Genomic DNA, 27,378 nt, shown 5'->3' with positions numbered 1-27,378 from the left:
AGGAAGGGTCCTCCCCCTTCTATTTTGGTTGACGTCATAACCTACCAGCCTTGCTCTGCTGTGTTTTCCTTCTTGAACCCCTACATTCCGATTTCTCCTTTCATTCCCATATGTTCATCTGAATAGTTTTGTTCAATTGAGACTGCATGCCATTGTTCATACAGTTTATATAGGTTTTTGGTTCCTCGAGCGACCAGAGAGCTTTTGTATCATGCAGAACCCATCAACACCCTATATCCAAAAGTTATCCATCGTCTGACCATGCGACGCAGCTTACAACGCCATTCGGACGACAAACAAATGCCAGGTCCAAACGATCAGAAAGAAAAAGAACGCCATGGCTATCCAGTTACGCCACCTCAAACAAGATCTCCAAACGATGCCATTTCATGAGGGTATTCAAGTAATCAAACACACCGACCTCAGCCAACCGGGCTGAACTTGACCGAAACGCTGATGCCATCAACGACGACGAAACAAACAACCGAATAAAATCACGATCAAACATACGAGACTGAACTCGAGGCCCACACAAACAGCTTGGAGATCCATGGAGTGGATGGAGAACAATCGTTGTCGACCATTTACCAATCTGCATCCGGTCACTGAACACGCCCGTTCACAATTTCGCCAGCCCGCACCAACGCGCTCATGCCGTCGAGCTTCGGGTCGCTCCTCTCCTGAACACCGAGCGACGTAGCAGAAGAAGCACCCGATGATGCTTGCGACACGTTCGATCCATCAGTCCCAGTTGACGAGGTGGACTGGAATCTCAACAAGGCAGGTGGTGATTGGTAACCTTGTAACCTCATTAGCCTCTGCGGAAAGCCTTGCTTGGTTTGACCGTGAGTACCATTAGTTGCTCCAATCGGAGCTTGTGGCTGCCCTGCGTAGGGCAATTTTGAATCCTGGAGTGGTGGTGGTCCAGCAGGCGGCACAGTCGAGAACGGCGATGGCTGCAATTCGAAAGGAGGCCCCGGCAAGGTCTTGTTCGATAACAGGGCATGAATCGGTAGTGAAGATTCACTAGGTGTTCGGGGGTATGACAGCCCAGACCCAGAGGATGAAATGCTCCCCGCGGACGAATATTCGTGCTTCAGCGATGGCGGTGCGGAGGGACCAGGGTGTGTAGGAGGCGCGAAGCCCCCAAAGCCGTTGGCTTCAGGAGACCTTGAGACGCCGTTCAATCCTCGCCCATTGCTGAATACATCCGAGAGGGATGGAAGATGCGGAAGTGTGACTGGCTCTGGTTTGACCGGAGCTTCCGTCCATGCTGGGCGGTGGTTCCGAGTCCGCAAGGTACGGGGACTTGTGGATTGCAAGCACTCGCCATCGAATTGTACGCTGGCAGGGGAGTGTACCGAGTCATCGTTGTGATGATGGTGATGGGAAATCGGGGTCGGCACGGCTGTCGAATATTGCGATTCGGATACCGACACCACGGAACCCACCCGCTGTTTGCGATTAGGAGGAGGTTCGCTTCCCTGGTGACTCTCTGTACCACTCCCCGTGCTACTGAGGCTCCCGGGTGTGGCACTTGCGCTTCCTCCGTTTTGCAGACGAACCCCCGAATCAAGCTTCTGACGTTTCGACGACTCTTTTGCTGGATCAGGGTCAGTTGGGCGGCCATTCGAAGCGACAAACCTCCACGCACCTTGATTTGCGGAGGCTTGCCGTGCCTTGAAATCTTGTAAGTACAGGTTGTATTTCCTATACTCTGTTGTCTTCTTGTACTCAGCCAAGTCGTGGTTGTACTTCTCCTTGGCTTTCAATGCGGAAGTTTCGTATGGCTCCTTCTCGCCGGGAGTTAAGTTTTGCCAGTGTTCTCCTACAAGCTTGGCTATTTCGGTGAAAGTCAAGTTCCGACCCTTGAGGTCATCACGCATCTCTGCGGGGATGGTCAGATGTGTTCAATGATCTCAATGCAGGGCGGAATCCATATCATACTGTTTGAGAAAAGGACATAGGCCGAAGGAGGTCTCTCAGGAGCATTCTCATCAGGCTATGTTCGTTAGCTTCGTGCAGGTACAAGTGTACGTCTGAACAGGTGTTACGGACCTTTGGGTGACGCCTATATTTTCGTTTCGTAGCGACAGGTCCCTCCTTGACCTCGAGACGGGGTTGATCAAGTCGTTGTGTCTCAGGCTTTGGCTCCTCTGCGCATGCTCTTGTGGGCGAAACTAGTGATGCATCCGGGGCAAGGCCACGAGAGTTGGCGATGCGTCTCTGCAATTTCTGCCTTGTGTTAGGGCTCATAGGGGTATCGAATGTACGTCAAGCACTTACACGTCGGTGTCCTAACTTGACTCCAAGTGCGTCGCTGCAAAATTATCCTCGTCAGTCTCGAGTATGTGGCGTGGCAATAGCCATGGTTCACTCACAGATCAGACTCAGTAATGTCTAATATCGTCTCCCACGTATCGAATCCTTGCTCGAGAAAGATGTCTAGGTACTGCGAGATGCCTAGCTCTGCAAAAATTCTATCCAGTCCTTGCGCCATGGTCTATTTAAGTGGCGTATATCAAGTTACGTCAACTCGAAGGTGCTGTTGTTACGGAACGGTGGTGCGATGGTTTGCGAAGTTCTTCTGCGTCGAAGGTGATCTCCAAAGAATTGGCGTTGACGATTTGCCACTTTTCGTTCAAATCCCTCTCTGAACCCAAACTCTTTCATTCAGTCGTCGATTCGATTTGCTACGTCTCGATTTCTGTCGCTCGAAGTCGAAACACTTCCTTTTACGTTGCGGTCAACCAATAACCATTGAAGGCTTTCCTCTCAATCGAGTCGCGGCGGTTGGGCAGCGACAGGCGGCGCCTGTATCGAATACTGAGCGTCGGTCGGCAATTATCGTTTTCTCGTCGTCTTCGGTGCTGCGCAAATCGGTCCAAGAGCGATGTTATTGAAGTAATTCGGAAAGTTTTCGATTGCTGGGCAAGTTCTACGTCTGCTCGGAGCGTTGACGATAAGTAATTGCAAAAGAGAAAGGCGTGTGGCACGCATGGCGTGGATATACCAAGTTGGTGGCTGCAATATGGAGGACGGATCTCGATGACATTGAAGGAGACCGAGCTTTTGGGGTGTGGGACAACGGCAAGTACCAGACCAAGCAAAGAGGGGCTTCGGGATTCAGATGGAATGGGATGTGTGCTCTGGAAAGAATACGTACTTTATGAGAATGCGTTTTTCTGAGCCGGCTCGGCGGTTTGCAGCCGCATGAACGACGGGGAAGACAACAGATAGATGGTCTAGTCTGGTGGAGGAAAGTAGGGCGCGTCTCTGGTGGGAGTGATGAAGACTGGACCAAGTTTGTTTGATCGAAGAAGGGGGTTAGGTTTGGGAGAAAGTGACCAAGCCGGCAAAGTCTTTTTTTTTTTTTTTCGTCGTCTTCCTTTGCGCAGGTTGGGAGTTAGGAACGGTGAAGAACAACTAGGGGGGGGGATGGCCGTCTACCAAGACGGAGACAGACGAGAGGGCGAGTTTGGTGAGCCAAGGGGAGTAAGGTAAGGTATGGTATGGATGCCAGTATGGAACGGAGGAAGGGCGAGGTAAACGGTTCGAAGATTGAGAACAACTAGCCCCGCGGTGATCGACGCGGATTGAGAGGTGAGGTCAGAGGTGTCAATGGGGAATCTCTCTTGAGGGTGGGTGTGTGTTGATGGTCGACCGTAAGGTAAGGTAGTAAGTGCAGGTACGGATACTGGTAGCCTCAGACGTCGCCGCAGACTCGACTTGTGATCCGGGGTGGCATGTCCAATGGCCCCAAGCCCCAAGTAGAGAAGCTAGAGCAGCAGACTGGTGGATAGCTCAAGGTACCCAGGACAAGCTCCCTGGCGTCTGATCGCAGAAACCGACTTTCGAGAAGTCGGCGACGAGCAAGACCAGCAACAGCGAGCATCTACTACCGGAAGCACATCGCAAAGAAAAGCGGGATCGAGCACAAGGACAGACAAATATGGAGCCTTTTGGAAGACATGGAAAGACATGGGTTCTCAGCGAGTCAGGAACAGGAAACGGCCGCTTGAGATGGGCCTTCGGATTACATGCAAATCCTGTACCGGTACATGAAATCCGTACCATAACCATGTCTCCTTCCCTTCCCTCTTTGCCTCACTCTCCCAAGACGACAGGGTAAAAAGGAAGGTACCCTAGATACGAAGTACCTTACGTAGGTACCTCAGTGCCTCTCTCTTTCCCCGTTAAGCCCAAGGCACCCACCAGACTTGAAGCCTCAGGCCGGGAACACACATGGGTACGGAACTGGAAATAGTGCAAGTGGCACTGGGCCACTGCCCACTGGTAGAGACTGAGAAAGAGAGGGGGGGTGGGTGTTCATCCACCATCCATCCACTCAAAAGTCACTCCCCTCGACAACACCTCCAAGCAAGGTACCTTACCTTCGCACCACACAGACATAGCAGACACGCTAGACCCCGATGCGCCAGCCCACCTCACCACCCTCTCTCTCTTGAACGGAATCCGCTCCGTAACTCGACTGACTGCAAGTGCGGTAGCGGGAGCGGCATCATGGCACGCCTCGCCTCGACAGAGCATTCCCAAGCCGTGCCTGCACACTCCCTACTCTCACCACTTGGTAGAACACGCGATACCAAAACAGCCACTATTGACAAACCAGTGCTGAACCTAGATTCAAGACGGCATCTGCATCAACAATCTTTGGATTGACACTCCAATTCGGCAACGGGCCCTTCGAGACCGTCGCGGGTCATGCCGCTGGCTCCTGGCCAGCATTCTTTTTCTTCCTCTCCAAAAAAGAGAGCGGGGACCGAACATCATCATTTGGGTCGCGGAATACCGCCCGTCGACCATTTGAGCAGGAGAGTGAGAACCTCGTCTTCCGTGCAGACAGTAAACAGGCCAATTGCTGTATCATCATTCGCATGCCAGAACTGCTGGGAACAAAGGCCAAAAAAACGCGAATTCTATTCTGGTTGACGGAACTGCGCCTGACTCTATAAACAACCCTGCGATCAAGTCACCGTTCCAGTGCCTGCTCTCCGATGAAGAGCAGGCCGTGGAAGCGAATCTCGATGCCGATTCCACCTACACGCTCATCAGTGTGCTTCCCAGACAAGCCAGCTCGCGCTTCTCGACGTGTCAGCGGTCGGAGCAGCCAGTCAGACTGGCTTAAATCGCCAGAGATGGCTATTCCCACGCCTCTGCGCGGGGAGACGGAGCATTGCACCAAGGATTGAAAGACACCTGAAATCGAAGAATTGCGCCGCGATCGAAAGCCGCTACCACCCCTGCTACACACGCTCACGCGGATGAATCTGGCCACCACGGGCCACGGTTGAGGAACGCACCTCGTCCGTAGGCACCTGTCCCAAAGCACGGTGCGGGTGAGACAACAGACCGCGACCCAGGACGACGTAATTATTGCGTTGACGTCTCTCCTTCACCTCACAAATGTCCATCTGTACCTTATGGAACAACCCAAGTGGTTGTATGAATACTGGAAGGGAGCGTCCACATTAAAGACATGGTAATGTTTCGATGATCGATCAACCAGAAGTCGATTCAAGATGAGAAGCCGTTCCGTCACGGCCGTGTGCGCCAGAAAACAACGGCCTTGGACCATGGCCCATCAGACCCAAAGCAAAGGCCGCCAGGAGGGGTTCGCATGGCGCCGGTGCGATGTGTCTTGCCGGTAGACAGACATCACCGAATTTGCAGAAGAATCGCATTTTCGCAATGCGATTACTGATGACACAACATGCCGTGTAACTCTGAACCGACACAAGGGGCAACTTCGCCGTCGCCTGACCTAGCATGCAACTGGATTACCTCCCGTTTAACCGAAATTTCACTATGTGGCGGAGGGGTAAAAGATGAAAGCCATCGTCAGTCTGGAGATTGTGCATTCGGCTGGATATGGCATTTGGGTGACGGATCGCAAAGTGAGGCTGAGAGCACATGTGCCTTCACTTTTGGGTTGTCACCGGCTCCACCATGCATTCAGAGCGTTCTGGAACTCGGACCATCTGAACGAAGCTGGACAAACCGACGGCAAGCAGGATTGGCACGGTATGCAGACCCTTTTGACGGGGCACTGGAACGAGAGATATGCATCAAACAATGCTTTGAGAGAGCTGGCCAGCACGGATTAGGATCATGGACCGGTCCAGCGTCGCCAGACTGAGCCCGCCCACGGTGCCAACACGATCCAGGCCCGTTAGGAGCACGCTACAGCACCGAATACGCGACAACGCGCCAGGCCTCCAGAGAATAACATCCATGGCCACATTCGAGCTTGTTGACGACGGGGCATTGACTGGATCGACATGGTCTGTGTGCTGATGTTGAGAGGTGACAGAAGCTGGTAAATTGAGAGTTCTGATATAGCAGCGCTATGTGCGAACTCACAGAGTACGGATCTCTTGTTTCAATATGCCAATACCCATGGCCAGCACTCGCGACGGTACGAATATTCATCTCGCGTCTTCTAAACCCATGTTGGATCCACGACATGGCCATGGGCTCCCGCTGTGGAGGGCGTTGATCTATCCAAGGGCTCCAATGGACGACGGAGGGTTTCGCCGCGGAACGTGCAACCTACATGCTTAATGGCAGTGTTACAGAGCATCGACGCGCTAGTCACCTCCCGACCCAACCTCCGATATGGACTTCCCGCCGTGACGTAGATTTGATGCAGCATGAGGCTTGCGGAACCGACGACCTCGGACCAACTGATTCTTGTTGGATCCCTTCTACGGCGCCGAATGACGATGAGTTACAACAAACTGTAAGGAGCTCGTGGGCCAAAGTTCCATCGAAGATACGAATCTGAAGATTAGCGGGCAGCAAACAGGCTGAGAGTAGCCACCGGCTGGCCTAGACACCGAGAGAACGGAGACTGTGGGCGTGAGAGACTGGGAAGAGGCATGAGAGAAGACAAGTCAGTCCTGCGCGCGGGGAGGAAGGAAATCGTCGATGTTTGCGCATGGCCTGCAGGCCTGGTTGAGGCACGTCGTCACTGGACATTCGAGAATACGATCGCAGACGGCACATACGATCATCATGGGAAGCACAGGCAACAGGGCTGATGCTGTTCTTGCGCGGGCATGCCCAGACACTGGGCCGCTAGCACGCTGGTTGGCGAGAGAGTCTAGACTTCAACTGGGTACAAGTGTATCTGTACAAGACTACAACCGTACAAGCGTAACGCAGGCGCAGAGAAGCATGACTTTGCAGTGAGCGAGCAAAGCAAGGAACAAGACGGGACTGGATTTGGCTGAACTCATCCAGGGCGAAACCGTAAGTTACGGAGGAGGGCACATGGATGACAGAGGGATGGGATCATTTGGGGATGTGATGATGGGTGAGCAAACAAGGTTCCATTGACTGCGACACGGTGAATTCCAACATCTCGATCGCGAACGCCCATTTCCCAGTCATCGAGATTGAGCAAAATGCCACCAAGAGTGAGAAAGATTGGACCGCCGCCAGTGCGTCAGAAAGCACTGGGTTTTGGTGTTTGGGATCTGGTGTCATTGGTTTTTCATTGATCAGACACTGCAAAAGTCCGATCGGGATGGGATGGGGTTTTGGTTGGCATCTGGAAGTGTGCGGCGGCATCGAAAAAATGAAAAAGGAAGAAGGAACACTGGAAAAGCTAGTTGGGGGTTCTTTCCCAGCGCAGAGGGTACCTGTAGGGGGTTTGGGAAGGGAATATTGACAGTTTCCGGTGCAGTCCACCCCGCCCAAGTGGGGTTAGTGCCAGGACACTTCCTGCTAAGTAGGCGGTACCTTGAGACCTCTGACCTTACAGCCACCTGCCGTATTGCCTGAGGTGACGTGAGGTACCTACATCAGGTACAGATACTAGGTCGTGTACCTTTGTGACGGCAACAGACTCAGTGCTGTACTTGCAACGGGGGAAACCCAGGCTCTGGCTCAGCGTCTCACCCTTTCTACACTCGCCCTGCCTGCCCTATAGTTATCTAATGCTATGGTGGTAGGGACGGAAAGTAAGGTAGAGGGATGACCTCACTTTCCCCAGTCATGTCTACGAAGAAGAAACAACAACAGCTCACGGGCGAGCTGTCAACAATTTGCAATTGATTATCAGGATCCTATCTGACTCACAAGGGCGGCCATCACAGCTTCCCAGGGTTACCTACTATCCTCAAGTAATATGTCTATTCAAGGCCTATCCGTGCCTACCTACCTATCTACCATCGCAAGGTACCGTCCCATTCGAAAGTGAAGCAAACCATGGCAGTTACAAGCACAAGTCTGGAAGAATAACCCGCTACGAACTGCCCAGTTCAATATAACACGACCCTCTGGCTTTCTGGCTGCATCGGCCCTGCTTTGATTCTGCAGTGGTAACCTGTCGGCAGGTTTCCAGGTTTTGCATACAAAAGTACGTTGGGAGGGAGGAGCAAGCTTACAGGCAACAAGCACGCTTTCGGATCAAATCAATCCACCTGGTTCCCGAAGCTTTAGCTTGGCAACGATACTTTTCTTGCCAACGGTGCGGCGGTGTCCCCCCCCCCCCAACAGTGTGTGGGCTACGGGTGGGATGAATCTGCATTCTGGAATGGGATCGGAATCGCAAGTCGAGATCCCCTCCTCACAGAACGGAAATGGTATTCCCGGCTCAAGAGCAAGGCACTGACAGTCAGGTTGACCATCTTTGCTTGGGGGGAACCAGGCCGAAATTTCCGCGATACTTTGACAATCCTTGCCATGATTCGCACTTGTTGCCCAGTTTGTTGTAACAACGCATCCGAGGATGCACGGGTCATTGCGATGAAGACACGATCGTGATACCACATTGCAAATGCAATCCTACCTACTCATTTCTCATCCACTGGGCAACCTCGTCGCTGCGGTTAGCAAAAGATGAGACTGAATGAACAACGGTGTTCAAGTCCATGGAGAGCTCTCCCGCAAAAATGCTAGTGCCCAGAGGCGGATTCGAACCGCCGTCAACACGGATCGCTGTATAGAAGAACCACAACGTATCATCCTAACCAACTAGACGATCTGGGCCACCGGTTGAGATTGCAACCTCCAGAGAGTTAAGCCCTCAACAACCGTAGTCCAGGAAGGTGAGAAGTTTCTCCAGCTCTCCAGGGCGCGTAACGGTTGCGCTTAGGTAAGCTGCAGGTCAGGCACCATGCGTCTTCCCAAGTGAGTGGGAGGGGTTCGAAGTGACTGCGCATCTCTGCCGCTTAGGTATCGACGACACGCCGTTGAATTTACGAACATCTCGAGACCCTACACTACAAAATCCCATACATCCATCCTGAACATTCAACATCAACTATCCCGACAACGACACCGAATTATCGCCTTTCACTCGGCATTACCGAATTCCGGGTCACCTGGTACGCTGAGCCACCCAGAGAAGAACTGGTCCGGGAATCCACGCATACGACTTGTCGCCCTACCTTGGCCAAAGCAAATCACTGACAAAGCTACAACAAAAGTAGTACCCAGTATTCCACAGCGTGTCGACGACTCGTCAACGACAAAACATCACGAGAAGGCGGCGCAAAAAGAAGAAAAAAAAAGAACAAGAAAAGACGCCTAGTATCCGCATTTCCCACCATTACGACACGTATACCAGGGTACGGGGAAGGGCAATCCACGGTGTCGACAAAGGGTTGGATCGGTGGAGGATTAAAAAAAGAGGGCGACCCCTCCTGTTAAGACTCCCAAATCAGGCCACTATCTTCCCCCCTTTTGTATTTTCCCGGGCAGCTTTTTATTTTCTCACCCTTTTGATTCGCCCGCTCATCATCATCTTCCGAACATGGCCCCAACGTCCAAGGCACCCGAGTCCGCCTCCCCGACAACGACCGGGCCCGATGGCGACTCGTCTGTGGATAACATTGCCCAGGTATGTGTGTGTGTTGTTCATGTCATCCCGTTACCTACAATTCTGCAAGGCGGTTTGGTTTGTCTTGGGACCCCAACACAGCAAGGGCCTGGGGAGTCGACGACACCTAAGCGGATCGCGCTCAAAGGCGCAGAGCTTTAGGCTTAACCGCGGTCCCAGACGTGGTGTTTGCCCGTCTTTCTGTGCCTCGGTTTACCATCTACCCTGTGTTTCCCATCCTTCCCTACTCCGTCTCTCTCTTTCGCAATCTCTCGTTCCGCCCCTAGATGCCTCGCTCCGTCTCTCCTTCCCCGGTCACCTCGCTGAGTTCTGCACCATCCGCCTTTGGCAGGCCCGTTGGCAGCTCCGCTGCTTTCCGCTCGTACATACGGAGCGGCTGGGAACTTGCCTGGTGCACGCTGTAACTGCTGCAGAGGAGAGGAGAGGAGAGGAGGAGAGGGCAGGTGAGGGCAGAAGGGGGTGGCATCGGATGGGAAAACCCCCCTACCTAGACTGTTCCAGGGCTGACCACGTTCGGGGCACGTTCTAGGCCTACAAGGACCTGCTAAGGTACGCTCATTTGACGAGTGTTTTTCCTTCATGTTACTCTGTCCCCCACTCTCGTCGTCTGCGAGCTCGAGTGTCAGCACCCCTTGTCCTCGCGCCCATGGTGTGAGGGAATGAAACGCCCCTCTCCCTGCTTCGCTCACCACAATGTTGAGAATGGCATGTTTGCACCCTGAACGAGTCGGAGCTGCCTCCGAAGCTGCAACCCCCGAGGAGAGCGTTTCGCTACGGATACCTACACTACGGTACTCAGCAGTTTGGCCCAGATTTTCTCACGGATCCTTGCGTGGCACAACAGCGGCGCGGCGCCTGTGCTCGCATCCATTCGTTCGTGGGCAAGACATCGCCAACCTTTTCATCTGGTGCAAATTCCCCCTTTTTTGTGCGAATGGCGTTCTCAGCCTTGGACTCTTCTTGGATTGGTGTCGGATTTTGCTCGATCCGGCATGGACTCGAAATCTAGCCAGAGGTCTTTTTTTCCCCGGCTCACAACCGCCGGCACTCTTACATTTTCGACTCTGCGGGTTCCTGTTCTAACGAAGAGGACCATTCACGACCTAGCATTCCTCCGGTCGCTTTTGCCCGCGATACCCTCTATGGGGGATGTCGCATCGAAGCGAGACATGCGATTGTATCGCTCGATCTGGGGCAGGGTGCTGGACGGGCTGTGGTCCGGCCTTCTCTAATTCGCTATTACAAAAACCCATGTGCGACGATGGCTTTCGGTTACCGCTCCCGCAGAAAGCCCATATCGTTGAAGTTCTAGACCCTCCCTTTGGCCCAAGCTATCCGCCGGCACCGCGAGCCTAGAGACGAATACGGCCCTGAGCATCTTACACCTCCAAGCATAGCGCCCACATTCAGTCTCAGCCCATGACCGCTTCGCGACGCCCGGGGCTGTTGTCAGATCACGCCCAAATACTATCTGCATCGCCAGACTTTGGGGACTACTGCACTTCCCCTTGCTCCCCGCCGGGGTCTAGCCAAGCGGCAGGACCGAGAAGACAAATTCCCATGTTTCGTTACCCATCGAGATGCGCCCTCGTGACCGCTATCATACACGCCATTCTTTTGGGGAGAATTTGGGCTAACCGCAAATCGCATACAGAGGCGAGCAGGCGGCCAGCGCACTCGAGGCCAACCTGACGAACCTCGAGGGTCGACTTGATGCACTGCTAGCCGCGTTCGAATCGGCTCAAGAGCCCAACGAGGACGGAAATGTGGCACCACCGCCCGGCCAAGATGCGAAGAAGCCGGACGACACGGTCCCTACCAAAACCTCCAACGGTGGTACCCAGAGCTCCGAGTCCGAATCTCCCGAGGCAGCGAAGAAGGCTTAGATCCAGATCTGCCTTTTGACGATGCGCCGCCGACGCCGGCTATTAGGCACTTGGGCTGGGGCTGATGTACACATTCGACGGCCGCATTGTGGAAGAAAGGGTCAAGTCAGCATTTAGTTGCGGTGTCACAAACTCACGGTGCCGCGGTGTTCTGGACCCGGGACCCATCCCTATTGCATTTGCATTGCATCGTATTCTTTGCTCTTTGCGGTTCCGCATGGAAGCGAATTCTGGGGTTTTGCGACAAGACCAGAGGGTGGCGAAGAATGGACTCCTACATGCCCCAGGCACGACGATCCATACTAGGGATCAGGGTTGCCCTCAGCACGTGTATTAGCGGATTTTTTTCTTTTGTCTCCTCCGACTCTGACCTATCATATACATTCTCACCGACCGCATCCCGTCGTATATCGCAATTTCCCCCCACTGATGCATCCGCGCACACGTGGTGACTTTTGCCTCTTTCTCTCTCTCGGGCTTCGTACAGGTGAGGGAGAGGAGATACTCCGTACGTGGCATGGAGGTCCTTCTTCTTTCTCACGGTACGGATACGGGACGGTCGAAGTTATCGAGATTGGAGCAAATCGGGGAGGAGGCGAGGCGAGACTGCGCGCTGCATTGCCGGATTTAGACGGCTTTGCCACTCGCTTATTGCTATCTACATATCCTAGGAACCACTCAACTTTTCCCTCCTTTTTCGCCCCCTCTGAAGAAGGTCTAGAACTTGGTGATGCATGGATTTAAAATGTGACTGAAATGTTCCTGATGTTGTGCCGGTGTGTGTACGGATACAGTGTGGTAGTGTTTGTGTGTGTGTGATTGTCCAGACACATAGGAGCATAACCTCCTTGCCTCCCCTTGCAAACCCCCGGTATTCGTCTCACCCGAAGGGCCAGAAGGGACTCGGCCGACATGTATGGGCATTCAACGTTCGAACCCCTCCTCCACACGGAAGAAATGCCCCTGGCGATTCGCAGGGTTATCCGAACGGTGTGGGATCCAACGGCCGTTCCTGACACGCAGATCATCGGCCAACGAATGACAGCGAGAGACGTGAACCCGATTCGGGGAGTGAATCGAAAGAAAGGACTCCCCTATTCAGACGGTGGAAAAGTGCCTGCCCCGGATCAAACGCTCCGTTTTTGTTGTTGTTGTTGTTCGTGGGGGAAGATCGCGATGGGAGGCGAGGGCAGATGCCCGGCCGGCCGGCAAGTGGCGATGTGTTTTGGGCTGTTGCGGTTTCTACTCCGCAGACGCCTGGAGATGATCTATATGTAGATCCTTGGATGCGGCGGCGGCTCTTAATGTGCCCGTATGCCTGTGTAGGTACCCATGCGCATTATTCGTAGACTACCTATGTACGGAGTACTTATGCGTATGTGTGTTTTTGGGTGCCCATTTCCCGCTCCCCGGTCCAATCGGGTGTGATAGGTGACATTGGGTATCGCGCTATGTTTGCAGGTGTGTTGCTTTACTTGTGTGCTTGTTTACTTTGCCATCGGTTGAAGAGGAGGAGGCTCTTGTTTTCTCGGTATCTTGGCCCCCCCTGGTAGTGGCGGTTGAACGGGTCTTGACAGCTTCGGCCGTAAATAGGGTTGTACTCCGTACAAAACAAGAATGTAGATGTAAATTTAGGTATCTAGGTCAGAAGTGAATCAAGCTTATCCTGGAGAAACGGCCTCAATAGCCTTGCGTTGTATCCATAGATTTAACCGTTTAAACGTAACGAGGGCTCTTATACTCGCGAATATTCTCGCAGCGGCGTTGAAATAAGGGTAGTGATGATAGCGGAGACATCTTTCATGGATTGGGCGGTGACAGCCGTAACATTGATGGGAAGGAAGAGAGAGAAAGAGGAAAAACCTAGTCAGCCTCGTTGAAGACCAATTATTGGTATGATGGTATCCACTGGGCATGTAATGGGTTTTTGTCTATCTTGGCTTCTTTCCTCTTTATGCCAATGTCAATCTTGCATTCAAACGTCTTTTGCGGAGTATGGTTCTGTCACATCGTGGAATTGATGAAACGTCCCAACGGATTCAGGGCAGAAATTTCGCCCATGGATGGATGTGTGTGTGTTGTGAGGAGGTCCACATTGATAGTTGGGCTTTCTATCGTAGGCATATGAGACGTAAGATAGACCGTAAGTTGACTTCGGGGAAAGTACCTCAGGGTCGAGATGGCTCCTCAAGATTGGGAAGAATATACATTGGAGACAGTCTCAGGGGGGATCGTCCAAAAGGGCAAGTTAGACAACGCAAGATACCCATCCGATCACAAACATGATTGAGAGCCAGCGGCACGTCTCCTCAGAGAGGAAATCCTCAGGTAGCTGTCTCACAGACTTCGAGGGTCACAATGGGGAGCAACTCAAGTCTGGGTATCCAGCCCGACCAAGTCGATCGGGCTTCTTTAATATCAAACGATGTAAACTCTTGTGTCCCAACCCATACCAAATAGACGCCCTTGTTGCTAGTACCCCGATCTCACGGGTGATGGAAATCCCCAAATCCACCTCTCCTTCCTCTCTGCCATAGGCTATCCACCTTCCATGCTTGTTCCCAAGGAGACTAATGCCAGGGCCAGAGTCATTGACTTCGACCACTGGCATCTGTCTCCAAAAAGAGAGCACAAAGCATAGCCATCTCATGTACTGGCTGTGTGTGGTAGGTGTACCTCCTTGTCAAGCCTGAGCAATAAATATAAAACTACAATGGGAAGGTTAATAAAACGGTAGGGCAGGAGGACAGCGTTGATGCCCTGCCCTTTGCCCCTTTGATGATGACGATGAAAAAGTCAAAAACAACGAAAACTCCCAAACGGCCTCCGGAGCCCAAATGCTGCCCTGCCTGGCCCGTCTGTATGCAAAGCCCATCTTGGAAATCCCTCCTGTGAACCAACCCACAAGCCTAGCTGCTCTCTCTCTCTCTCTCTCTCTCTCTCTCTGCGTAGGGGAAACACTTCTGCACACGCACCCATTGGGTGAACTCCCGAAAGCTGCTTTCCTCTTCTATCTTGAAAAGCTCTTAGCCACAGGAGGGGGGGCGAGCGGGCTGTATCGTATGTGATTTGATGTATGTGTAAGAGTGTCGAGTGAAAGGTAGGATGGGGAAGCGACGATGTGCGTGTTGTATCCATCAATGATCTTGTAACTCTTGGGGTATTTCATCGAAAACGATGTCAGTCGAATGTGGTTTACTCGGGGTTCCACTTGCGTTTTTTCTGAGCCTGTCCCTGCACATCCCAGTTAGGAACTATGTGACCTCAGTAGTAGCTGCGCGCACGAACAAGAAACCAAGTTAGCTTGTAAGGCTGCGCGAGTCGGAAAGGCCGTTACGTGCCCTAGAAATGGGGTCTTCCTGGTCTGCCGTTGCCACTGCTGGGCTGGCTGGACTGGGTCCCATGATTGGTTCTTTTGAAGTGAAGGATCGGGTCTCCAGAGGCGGGCGAAGATGAGACTGAGGATGCTCGTTGGAGCTTGCCTTGACTCTCGACTGCTGAGCCATATCCCTCTCCCGATTCTTCTCCAGGAGCTGACCGCCGAGGGTCGCACACTTGAGAATGGTCTGGATCAGGTGGTTCTGCTGCAGAGGCTTTGACAAGTACTCATCCATCTGTGCCTGGATGCATTTCTCGCGATCACCCATCATGGCGTGGGCTGTCAGAGCAATAATGGGAGTACGATGCGAGCCCAGGCTGCGCTCGTACTCACGAATCTTGCCTGTTGCCTCAAAACCGCCCTGTTGGGAGTGGGATTAGCTTGCTATCAAAGATGGGTCAAGTAGTAATAGAAATTCCGGGACTCACCATGATTGGCATCTGAACATCCATAAGAATAACGTCAAACTTCTTCGCCTTGATGGCCTCAACAGCCTCGAGACCGTTGCCAACAACTGTGACCACGTGGTGGTACTTTTCGAGGATCTTGACGGCAAGCCTCTGGTTGACGCGGTTGTCTTCTGCGAGAAGGATCTCGAATGACTTGGTGTTGTCGGCCAGGGACGGCGTCGCGCGGTTTTCGAGAGCAGGAATCATGCCGTTGCCGAGATCCACAGCGGTGCAGGGCGTAGTCATGTATGATGTGATGCCCAAGTCCAGGCACGACTTGAGGTTCACATGAACGACAGGTGCCAGGAGTACAATGGGCAGGTACTTGAAGTCGTCCACGGATCTGAGCCTCCTGGCGGTATCGATGGAGTCGACAATAATGACATCGTACGGCATCGCCTGGGCGTCGCGAACGCTGGTGAGAATGGGGTTCTTCTCCGACTCGACAACAACGGGCTTGAGGCCAATCAAAGACAACATTGTCTCGATCTGCTCTCCGTAGCCAGACTGGGACTTGTCGACGAAGAGAACCTCGTGGCCCTTGTACGGCTTGATTTGCTTCTCGATGATCTCGACGCCGAGATCCGACAAGCGCACTCGACACGTGAAGTGGAACTCACTGCCTTGACCATGCTGGCTCTTAACCCACAGGTCGCCGCCCATGAGCTTAACAAGACGCTTCGAGATTGACAGTCCGAGACCGGTTCCGCCAAACTTTCTCGTCATTGAGCCGTCGGCCTGCTGGAACGTGTCGAAAATGAGGTCAAGCTTATCCGCGGCAATGCCAATACCTGTATCCGTAACGATGAACTCGATAGCGTACTGGTCAGGACCGCATGCCCAAACAACAGGATCGGCCTTCTTAATAGTCAGACTGACTTCGCCGTGTTCCGTGAATTTGATGGCGTTTCCGACCAAGTTCAGAATAATCTGCCTAAGACGGAATGAATCTCCAATGACGTGGTCCGGCACGGAGCTGTCGACCCGGTACGTGAGGTCGAGGAACTTCTCGTTTGCCTTGACTGCCAATGTTTTGAGCGCATTGAATACCGTTCCTCGCAAAGTGTACGGGATCTCTTCTATAACCATCCTGCGTGCTTCGATCTTGGACAAATCCAGAATGTCGTCAATGATGGTGAGTAGACTGTTCGCCAGACTATTGACAATATTTAACATCTCTCGTTGATATTGTGTCAAGTCCGTGTCCAGTGTCAGCTGCGTCATGCCGATAATACCGTTCATGGGTGTGCGGATTTCGTGAGACATATTTGCCAGGAACTCGGACTTCGTTTTGTTGGCCAGCTCTGCCGCCTCGCGAGCTTGCGTATTCCTTTGGATACTGTCTCGTAAATTGGACACCATCTGATTGATCTTTCGTTTGAGTTCGTCCATCTCGCCCGAAGCTTCTACTTCGACAAGTTTCGTGAAATCTCCGTCTGTTGCTAAGTTCGTAATGTCCGAGAATGCACGCACTTGAGTTGTCTAGAAACAGTCAGTCGTCGATTCTGTGATGCAAAGACCCCATGTCATGGACTGATTCGCACTTACCAAATTACTAGCCATGGTATTCACATCAGTCGTGATCTCGCGCCAACGACCCTTCAAGCCGGCAGGATCTGCTTGCGCGCCCATCTTGCCATCGACGCCGACGTCCCTGGCCACTCTTTGCACTTCATTACAGAAGTTGGAAAGCCTGTCAACCATGTTGTTTATCGTCTCTTTGAGAACGAGTATTTCTCCTTGGGCTTCAACCTCAATCTTCTGGCTCATGTCGCCATTGGCAATGGCTTGGGTGACGGTCGAGATACTGCGGACCTGTATCGTGAGATTTGAGGCCATGGTGTTGACATTTTCGGTGAGATCCTTCCATTTGCCCTCCACATTGTCGACCTGGGCTTGTCCGCCGAGCGTACCGTCGGTGCCGACTTCCCTGGCGACCTTGCTGACCTCAAAGGCGAAAGTGCCGAGGCGGTCCACCATGGTGTTGATAGTGTTCTTCAGATCGAGAATTTCACCTCGGACGGGTACTCTTATCTTCTCCGTAAGGTCGCCGTTCGCCACGGCCGTTGTGACCTTGGCAATTGCGCGCACTTGTGTCGTCAAGTTCATGGCCATGCCGTTGACGTTCTCGGTGAGATCTCTCCAGGTTCCTTCGACATCATGAACAGTGGCTTGGCCACCGAGCCTGCCTTCCGTTCCTACCTCTCGGGCAATCTTGGTTACCTCGCGGGCAAATTGCTGAAGTTGTTTTACCATGGAGTTGATAGTAGACTTGAGATCGAAGATTTCTCCCCTGCAATCCGCTTGTACGTTTTGTGTAAGGTCGCCCTTGGCCACAGCAGTTGTTACCTTGATGATGTCTCGTACTTGTGTCGTTAAATTGTTTGCCATTGCGTTGACGTTGACCGTTAGTTCATTCCACATGCCTTTGACTCCTTCGACGTCGGCTTGACCACCGAGGATACCTTCAGTTCCTACATCGCGAGCTACTCGAGTGACTTCGGAGGCAAATGTTCGCAGTTGGTCTACCATAGTGTTGATCGTTTGTTGCAGTTGCAGGATTTCTCCTCTGGCGGGGCGTTCGATTTTCTTGGTCAAGTCACCGTGGGCGACAGCAGTGGTTACCGATGCAATTTCCCGCACTGCGGTTTGTTAGTAGAGTTCTAGAGTGCGGATTGCGTGTAATTACTAACCTTGATCCGTGAGATTTTGGGCCATAACGTTGACTGAATTAAATCGTTAGCAGACAGACTTGAAATCATGGGCCAGAATCTAGGCGCACCATTGTCCGTCAACTCCTTCCAAGTACCGTCGACACCCTCGATGCGAGCCTGTCCGCCGAGCAAACCCTCGGTTCCGACCTCGCGGGCGACGCGGGAGACTTCGCTTGAGAAAACCTGTAGCTGATCCATCATGGTGTTGATTGTCCGTTTAAACGTGGTGATTTCAGGGTCCATTTCGACGGTGTTCATGCGGACCTTCTTGGAAAGGTCTCCGCGCGCAACGGCTGTGACGATCTCACCAATCTCTCGCAGGGCTTTCTGGAAGGCCTCGTTCGCCTTTTGGTGCTTCCATAGTTCCCGCTCCAGAGTCGCAACTCTCTCTTGTTCGATCTTGAAGAAGGCCTGTTCCTGGAGTTCCTTTTGCTCAAGGAGCTGGGCGGATACGCTACTGATTTCCTGTCTCGCGCTAGAAATTCCTTTCTCCTGGTCAAGTACCTTCTCTTGCAAGCTCTCCAAGGCTTCGTCAGTCAGCGGGCTGTCTGCGAGGCTCGGATCGGCTGTGGCGGTACCTTCGCGTTGGAACTTGGTGGGCCCGGCGGCAACAGTGCGGCTGTTGGAGGATGATGGTGATGCGCCGTCAGAATCGTCGCCAAAGAGGGAACCGTGGACTTCGTTGGGCGTTTCCGGGAAGGCTACAGAGGCGTGGGCTCGACTCTCGAGCTTTTCGATTCTTTGGGCAAGCTTGGCAAGCTCGTTCTCGAGGCTTCGCTTGGCGGGGGTATCTCGACCTGGGAGCTCGATCCGCGCATCAACCTTGAAGGGAAGGGACATTGGCGTCGTGCCATCAGCGGCGAGGGATTGCACAATGGCCGCGGCAGCGGCTAATGCTGAGTCGTCGACCATGTTGAATTATTGTCTGTGGGTTGAATCTGCAAGCAGAGCAGAGAGGACGCTGCTTGTGATGTTGTGAGACGGGGTTCGTGGGTGGTCGGAAATATGTAGGCTGAGGCTGGAGAGTTTGGATTGGAAAGGGCGGGCGGGTATAGATCAAGAAGAGTTGTGGTCAACCAGCAGCATATTAGCTCAGTGAAGGCCTGGAACCAATGTGAATATCGAAAACCAGTAGCTGTTGGTCAAAAGCCAAGTCGTTCCACACTCGCTCGAATCTCGTCGACCCGATGTGTCAAAGACGATGGTGCTCCTATTTTTTGTTTTTTCCTTCTGCGGAGCGAAGGTGATTTGGGGGAAAGTTGGGAAGGGGAGAAGTAAAGAAGGAGGTGTCGGTGGGTTGGCAATATGAAGCAAGAGGATGAGGAGAGGGACAAAAAAAAAAAAAGCAACGAGGCGAGCAAATAGCGAGGAGACACGCCCCGAAAGTGGTCAGGCGGATAAGGTAGGACAAGTGAGCTACTAGAGGCTAGAGGTCGCAAAGGAGCAGAACAGAGCGAGAGAGAAGAACTACTGCGTAGGAAGTACAGCGCTCTGGAGTATTCGTAGGTGAAGAGGAGATAAGGCGGAACATGAAGTACCTTGGACCGGGGGTTGGACGGATACCACAGCGGGTTAAGGAGGGCGGATGTAGGGATTGGGGTGGGATGGGACGGCGAGGGGGGATGCCTGGGAGCAGAGGTGGGGAGCAAGATTGGTCGACGAGGCGAACGGTGAATTGGTCGTAGGACGAATGGTCCCTCTGGCGCAACACTTGGATTTCCCTTTCTCCCGCTCACAGCTATTTCTCCTTTGCATGATTGGCGCTAATTGGTTAACCTGTCGCTGGTTGGACACTGGACGTTCAGGGAGAGATAGAGAGAGAGAGAGTCATCGGCATCGTCTCTGTGTGTAGATTACCATGAGATGGATGGATAGGCTGATAGGGTAGACACGTAGTCGGTACTCGGGATGCGCATCAAAATTCATTGCATCAAGATGTAGATTCTACGCCTAGACGGTGAGCTGCAATGCGCCTGGGATCAGTAGAGATGGAGGAGAGGCTCCCCCGTACTCGGTACCTCACGGATTAGGTACTTGAGGAATACATCAGAAGGTCGAGGGTGCGAAATGGGGCAGAGACGGCGCTAGTATAAGTCGGTCCAGCCTTGCGTGTACTTTGTGCCGCCAGAGTTGCGGCAAGAGGTACATGCTGAGTCGAGTAGATCCCGGCAGCATCCAAGAGGCAGTCGGCGAATGAGACGGATGGATATGGGGCTGTTCTCCGCCAGGGGGGCCACGAAGGACTCTTTCGCGCAAAGCAATTCGCTCTTCCAGCCCGCGGCCGACATGGAATACGAATGGTGATCGGTCGACCATCTTTCCCAACCCAGCGCAAGCGTCGACGCCCCAAAGGGGATTGTCAGAGGTCGACTGTGTGCTTGTCCCAGGCCATAGGCAATTTCAGTCATGGACATTGGCTTGAATGGCTGTTATGCCCCTCCTTCTCCAAGCCCGGCTTGTCTTTTGTAACGTCAGTGGGAAGACGAACAAGTATCGCATTGTACCTACCCAGGTAAGGGATGGGTAAGGTGGTGCCTCATACGCACCCCGTGGGCATTGGATGTGCTCTCTATCCGAATGTTCCTCCCTCTCTCACCTCTCACCTATCACTTGATTGATGAGCAACACTGCCTCTCTGCATCTCATCGGTCTCGACTCCGTACGGAGTGACCATGTGCCATACTCCGTACTTAATAACCAATGCCTGTGTGCCTGCCTTCTCGCTCACTCCGTTCACGTTTCTATCACAGACACTAGGAATAGTCGATGCTAAAGCCAGATTCAACAGCCCATCCGTGCATCTCAAAGTTCCGTGTCCACCGCCTCCCTTTCCACCGTCCGTTCGCTCCCTTAGGCTCTGGGTACCTTACTGACAGAAATGGAATGGGGGCCAGACTAACCGTAACTACCTTAGTCCAGACGGTCGGAATGAGTCTACTCCCCGTCTGGCGATTCTGCCGTCTGGAGTCCACGCATTCGGCCTTGTCGACCGTTGCCGCCACCTGACCACCTGGCTGAGGCGGCTTGCCTGATATCTCATCTCGCAGTCTTCGTATCCCGTCATCCTCGAGCCGAAGGGCTTCCGCATGCTTCACCACATGTATCCGAGCCCACTCCCCAGTATCTGCTAGGCGAGAAACAAAAAGCAGCCGTATCGTAAGGGAGATGCGTGCTAATGGCGTATCCGTTCTCCGTACACTACACCACCACACCAACCACATACTCACAGTAGAAGTCTGCAGGGGTGCAGAAGGGCGAATTGCTACTCCCTCGACCCCGGTCTGTCAGCGCGTGTTCTCCTGTGGCCTGCCTGCAAAGTAACGACAGAGTTGGTACCTATCGGTGGACTGTACGGATGGAGTCCTGTGGCTTGTGGCTGTTTGGGCACTTGCAGCAGCGCTCCCGAGGCGGCCTAGCGCTACGTGCTGGAGGGGCGTGACGGGCGTGACAGGTTAGAACCGTTTTCTCTCGCGATTGGTGTGGGGAAAACCAACGCATATGCCCACGGTGGAGAACCTGGTTGGATGGATGCTTGCTTGAAAGTTGAGGTGACTTTTTTCTCCTCCCGCAAAAAAGGTGCACCTCGGTTTTCACGGAATAGGGGTCTTGAGACTGAGCAGACAAAACACCACTTGTTGCTTCTCTCCAGACTCCCTGACTCCCTCTCCAAGGTTGACGTCGTCCCTCATGCTGCCACACCACGAGGGTGCCACGGGTATCCGTACGGCGTATCCAACGAGTTTCCGGAGCTGGAGCACCGGCGGTTGGTAGCGACGATGGTCTCCGTATGGAAAGGCAGGGTAGTATTTCTCAGCTGTGTGACGGCGGGAGGCTCCTGGCCGCCCCCGTCCACGATTTGGCCCGACTCCCATGGCCACCAACAGCGTTGCTTTGCATTCCCTTCTCGTCTCCACAACGGTAACCTGCGGCGCTCGCTCCTCCTCGCCGTTGTCCCTCTGCAGACTGCAGCTGCTACGCTGTGCCGCACATGGTGGAGCTGTCAGCCGCTGTAAGCCTGTGTCCGTAGGCCGGTAATAAGGATACCAACTAATACCAACAAACTTGAACGGCAACGGTTTCTTAGGTAAGGTATGCCTCCGCGGCCCGCTTCAGATCCAGGATCGGGTCCAGAGTGGGCGAGTCCACGGTTCAGAGAGTCGAGAGGAGTCGAGATTCGATAAATCCGGACAGGCCTAGCCGCCCGGCTGTCACATGGTGCATCAGGGAATGCCCGTGCTTGGTTTGCCTGCCCCAACCTCACCTCTCTGCATTGTTTGCAAGCATGGGAAGTTGGGAACCAGTTCCAGATTTCGCAGCTGATATCAAGATCGAGATTCCCACGATGGAGATGGTGAATATGCCCTTAGTCAAGCCCCTTTTTGTATAGAATAGGGATATTGGTGTAGTCTCCGACAGAAGCCAGCCAGGCAAATATACTGCGTATCTGCTGGTAAGGTACCTTACAGATACCTAGATGCGGATAATGGCACTCAGGTACTGCTGCGAGCTGAAGACGTCGATGAGGTGAAGTGGACAGTGCCAGAGATAAGCACGCACGTGATACTTATCTTTCTTACCTCAGGTTCCTTCGATTCCTTCCTCAACCATCAAATGTGCCTCCTTGCTGCATCTGCGCTGCGGGAAAGAAGAGAAAAGAAAGAAAGTGCGAGCTAACTCACTGTGAAGCAAGTGCCAGGGGTCCAAGGTCAGGGATCCCGTCGTCCCATCCCGATGCCATTTCTCTCCCCCCCTCTTACACGGTGCACCTTCCTATCTTCCTCCGCCCAAACCAAAAAAAGAAAGGAGCCACACACTTTCTTTGACTTCCCTCGACGTCCCTTGGAAAACTTGGGGGACTTGGGGACTTCTCGAAAACATCGAGTGCTCGGCAAGTCGCCGTCCGTCGCCCCGCCCGTTACCTTACTTTAGGTTGTACTTGAAGTTTGCTCCGGTCACTACCCAGGCGTGCGGCGTACCAGTGGTGCCAGTCTGCCAGCCTGCAGGGAGTCATGGATGCCCACTCCCCTCCCATTCTCAACGTCTGACTTTCTCACTACGGTACTAACGCCCACGAACGACACGTCAGAGAGGCAGCCACTGCGATCGTCAGGGTCAACCCTCAAGGTTTCCACCCGTCAAGAACGACTGTCCGGGACGCCGTCCAAAGATCGACGCGCAATGCTTTCTTCGTCCGTTTCAACATCTCGCCTCGCTCATCCTTTCATTACAACCGTATCGCCGGGATGCCCTCCAGAGTTCAACCATCCCAGATCTCAGGCTTCCAATCCATGAGCCCATGCAGCCCATATTGCTCATCGTCCCTTACGCAGTACTACCGCGCCCCCCGCGTGTGGCTCTTGCCCCGGAAACGGATCCTCAGGACACCGGTCTGGTTAACAGTCGTTGAACAGTCCTCGTCAGAAACCAAGACAGCCCAAGCTTCCCACTGCTCTTGGCCTGTATTTACTCTGTGCCTTTCACCGGCACGCCTTTGCCTCAAACCATTTGTCGGCTCGGGCTGTCCTACAGTCTAACATTGACGGCGGTACGGGTACGGATCCTGGGACACTGCCGCCTGCCGAGAAGCCCAAGCCATCGACGTCACTGTGGCCCACGAGATCTCTAATCTGATTCGACCTCAAGTCACACCGCCCTGCACCGAGAGCAATTGTTGACTCGCGAAAGCTACTTGCTCAGGGAATGCCCATTCTTGGTATTAGCCTAGCGATCGCTTGTCCAAGAATACTCCTGGATAAACGAGGTCGATGCCAGTCTCGATATCGCTGTCTCCCCAAAGATGTCGTCGATGACTCGGTTGAGCCAGCCCGAAGACCTTTTTGGATAATTCCAGTCTGGAACCTCATCGGCCATCCCACCTCTGCTCGCCTCAAAGCCCAGCCAGCCACCCGCCAGTTTCCAGGAACTGTTCAGAACAGAGGCTGAGAATGGGCCTGGGCTTAACGCTGAACCCCTATTTTCCATGCACGTTTTGCCACCACGCATGCTGACCAGATTAACTTTACTCGCAGGACCCTCACCGAGAGCTCCTTCGTTGTGCCTTACGCCAAAGCGACACAAACAGCTACCACAGCACGATTTGACTAGGCATTAGCCAACACCCAGTACGGAGTAGGCTTCACTACCAAAGCATGACGCCTCGCAGGCCGCAGCCTACTGCAGGTTGCCTGGTTGTTACACAGACGCCAATGTACCCGTTGTTCATATTCTTTCTACCGCCTGACCGATGATATAAGCCAATGTTGGCGGTGTGCTGGCCGGACAGTTTCCGACTACACCAGGCAGACCAGACCGCTTTCACCGTTCAATAATAGTTATTTTGATATTGAATGAGTCCATTCTGAGCTCCGACTTTATCTCGCGAGTTAATCTTGCTAGCAGATACAACATACATCTGTGACAATCATTATGATGGATCGTACTGGTGTTTCCTGGAGACTGCATACATCGGGCCCATCCGGTACGTAATCGCTACCAGCCTGGTACGGATAGGCATGGCCTCGAAACCTATTGACAACTTTGGGTTGCGTTTGCGAAGGGCAATCTTTACCTTGCGGTATTCGCAGGCCGTTTCCCTCAGTGATCGTTGGGATTGAAGAGGTCTATTCAAGCCATGCGCTTGCGTAACAAAGGTTGCTGGGTGTTTCCTGGCATCTTCACCTCAAGATCTCGCGCCGGCCACATGGCAAGCCTCATGGAGCAGCCAAAGCATTGCTTTTGCCTTGCATGGCTGCTGGAAATGGAGACTGCGGTTGCACGATGCCGGGCCATTGGACTGTTCAGCGTATCACATTCCCAGCTCCCACGAAGGACCCTGCAGCAATAATTGACTCGTATCAGCGCCGTAGTCAACACGCACCCAACCGTGAGTCGCGACTTTCAAGGGGTACCATCTCCGCACTAACCGTCCGCCAAGCCGTGACCCGACCAGCTTCACCATTGTTCTCGACAGAAACTTTCTTGCGAAGCATCAAGCCACACACAAGTCTCCGACAGTTGATTCAAAAAGAAGATCGAGTGGAACTCATCTTAAGACGGTCATAGACAACCTTGGGCAACGGCGACTCCGTGAGCCACCAACGGGACCATTTCTTTCTTCCTATAGCGCTACGGCTAGAAGGACTTTTTTTTTCTGGATCACGGATGCGTTCGTCTCCCCCCACTCGTCTCATCCGGTGAAAGGATGAAGTCTGGTATCCTTGAATGAGATCGGGGGGCTCGGCACACTTGCCACTGTAACCCGCATCCACCAATCTATGGACTGTACACCAGTCACCGCTCCAAGCGTACGTTTTATGTCGGCGACAGGTCGCTTCGCCAGCAGACGTTCCATTAAATCGGTGTTAACCGATGAGAAGGAATGCAAAACCTTCAATTGTCTTCTGATTGGTCTGTTGACCCCCCTCGTCGTTGCGACCATCCTGAAAGGGACCCGTTACGCTGGTCCAACCATAGTCCTGGTAAGGGTTCGTGCTGCGAGCTTCTCCAGAACAATGTCACGCTGTCGAACTTCCGTTCCCACGACGGTGGATTGGATAACAGAGACACGTCGAACGTCTAGGGCCAGCCGCCAAAGAAAGATGTAGACCCGCTTACCCTCCCTCGGCAGAACTCACGGCTGCTACTGCGTATTTCGACATGCCCGCGGTGATTCTCTCGGCCGGCTCATGTCGGAGCTCGTTCGGAGCTATTATGGCTTTGATACTCGCGGTCAGCCTCCGTTCTCGACCCGCCTATACACTCCGTCCACATTAAGCAGCGCAGCTGATACCGCAGCAATGATTCACGGATGTACGTGGGTGTTGAAGTTTCAGGACACAGCGTAATACAACATGGAAGATTCATTACGTGGTGCCTCATTTGGCGGACAATGGGAGTGCTCTATCCTATGTGGCTATCGATAAGTGGTCCTGGCCAACTAAGCCTTTGTGACACTGTCGATAATTTCGCCCGAGTCAAGCTCTTAGCTGTTGGAGCAGTAGTCTCACTCACTAACGTCAGGGAACGTTCTCCCCCTGCGAGAATAACGGCTGCCGGGAGCACTCCATCCGTTTATGGTCTGAGAGTGCGGACGAGGTTTTATTTCTACGGTTCTCTTTCTGGGAACAACCGCATTCCCCTCCGAACCTTGAGCTCTGAGCAAGACTTGGGCAACGACAACTCCAACCTTCCACATGCCTTGAACACTGCAACCTCGAGGCCCAAGCACAGGGGATCATCCTAGAAAAAGAATTCAACTGCACTCCACCCACAACCCCGACCGACAGCCAACGACCCAAGGTATGCATTCTTACGGTCTTCATGCAAGTGCAAATCGCGCGCAATCGCAAGACAATCACGATCTTGCTCCACGCAACGTCATCGAAGAACAAGCTTAGAGTTACCATGACACAGCGTGCTGCCCGCTGGATTCGGAGAAAATAAATCTCTGACCTGGCATAAGCTCCCTCTATATCTTTGACTTTGAGACCATGCCAGGCGGACCCAACTTCCCCACGATTACCCAAGACTCGTCAAACCAGGCATGAAGCGTATGCTGCCTGTTAGAGCTTTCCACAATTGCAGGCGTCCGGCCGTCCCATGCTATCAACTTACTTTTCAACTCCAACCCCGAAACCCTGTACCCAACCCAAAGACGGACGATCGTAATAACCCCTTGATGGCACAGGTTGGAGTTCAGAACACGTTGAGCGGCATTTTGAGTTGGTGACGTGTGCTTTCTTCACATGCGTGCACGCGACCATGGTTCGGTTGAGAGAATTGAGCCAATATGAGAGGGGCGGCGCATGAGCGCTTCGCGATACCCTCAGCTGACTGAGGATATTGGGCCTTGGAATATGAAAGCTTTTTTCTTTCTTTTCCCTCTTTTTTGGCTTCCACCCCGCATCAAGAATCAGGCCAGGGGTCTGTCTGATGGAACTGTCCCGGTCGACCCTCGCGGCGTTTGACTTGGGCATCGATGCGCCGCAACCTACCCCCCACTCTCCCTTCTCTACGTAGTATGTAGGCCCTCTACCCTCTCAGGCCGTTCTCGACCGTTTCTCGAACCCCTCTGCGGACG

The 27,378-nt window shown here is 53.2% G+C and overlaps 3 protein-coding genes and 1 non-coding gene across 4 annotated transcripts; 1 reads left to right on the top strand and 3 right to left on the bottom strand.

Moving 5' to 3' along the window:
• Positions 1 to 602: 602 nt before the first annotated feature.
• BDZ83DRAFT_568623 (HMG box protein) lies at positions 603 to 2,500 on the bottom strand (the record flags this gene model as incomplete). The annotated part of the gene is made up of 8 exons (XM_060504094.1): positions 603 to 799; positions 845 to 1,261; positions 1,310 to 1,603; positions 1,655 to 1,888; positions 1,948 to 2,002; positions 2,059 to 2,235; positions 2,287 to 2,320; positions 2,382 to 2,500. The coding sequence occupies 8 exons, from the start codon at positions 2,498 to 2,500 to the stop codon at positions 603 to 605; spliced, it is 1,527 nt and encodes a 508-aa protein (XP_060369447.1).
• A 6,428-nt stretch (positions 2,501 to 8,928) lies between these two features.
• Positions 8,929 to 9,018, bottom strand: BDZ83DRAFT_t56. The gene has a single exon. It is a non-coding gene; the product is annotated as a tRNA-His (tRNA).
• A 766-nt stretch (positions 9,019 to 9,784) lies between these two features.
• BDZ83DRAFT_748488 (uncharacterized protein) lies at positions 9,785 to 11,757 on the top strand (the record flags this gene model as incomplete). Its single annotated transcript, XM_060513621.1, has 3 exons — positions 9,785 to 9,871; positions 10,401 to 10,420; positions 11,526 to 11,757. The coding sequence occupies 3 exons, from the start codon at positions 9,785 to 9,787 to the stop codon at positions 11,755 to 11,757; spliced, it is 339 nt and encodes a 112-aa protein (XP_060369446.1).
• Positions 11,758 to 15,056: 3,299 nt separating this feature from the next.
• Positions 15,057 to 19,211, bottom strand: BDZ83DRAFT_568629 (hsp90-like protein; the record flags this gene model as incomplete). Its single annotated transcript, XM_060504095.1, has 5 exons — positions 15,057 to 15,497; positions 15,565 to 17,067; positions 17,134 to 18,227; positions 18,279 to 18,311; positions 18,368 to 19,211. 5 exons carry the CDS (start codon positions 19,209 to 19,211, stop codon positions 15,057 to 15,059), a joined length of 3,915 nt encoding a protein of 1,304 aa, XP_060369445.1.
• Positions 19,212 to 27,378: the final 8,167 nt, after the last annotated feature.

Source organism: Colletotrichum acutatum (genome assembly GCF_030867785.1).
Source record: "Colletotrichum acutatum strain CBS 112980 chromosome Unknown BDZ83scaffold_12, whole genome shotgun sequence".
In the NCBI taxonomy this organism is placed as follows: Eukaryota; Fungi; Ascomycota; class Sordariomycetes; order Glomerellales; family Glomerellaceae; genus Colletotrichum; species Colletotrichum acutatum.
The sequence above is the reverse complement of the archived record's forward strand: the minus strand, read 5'-3'. Positions and strand labels throughout refer to the sequence as shown.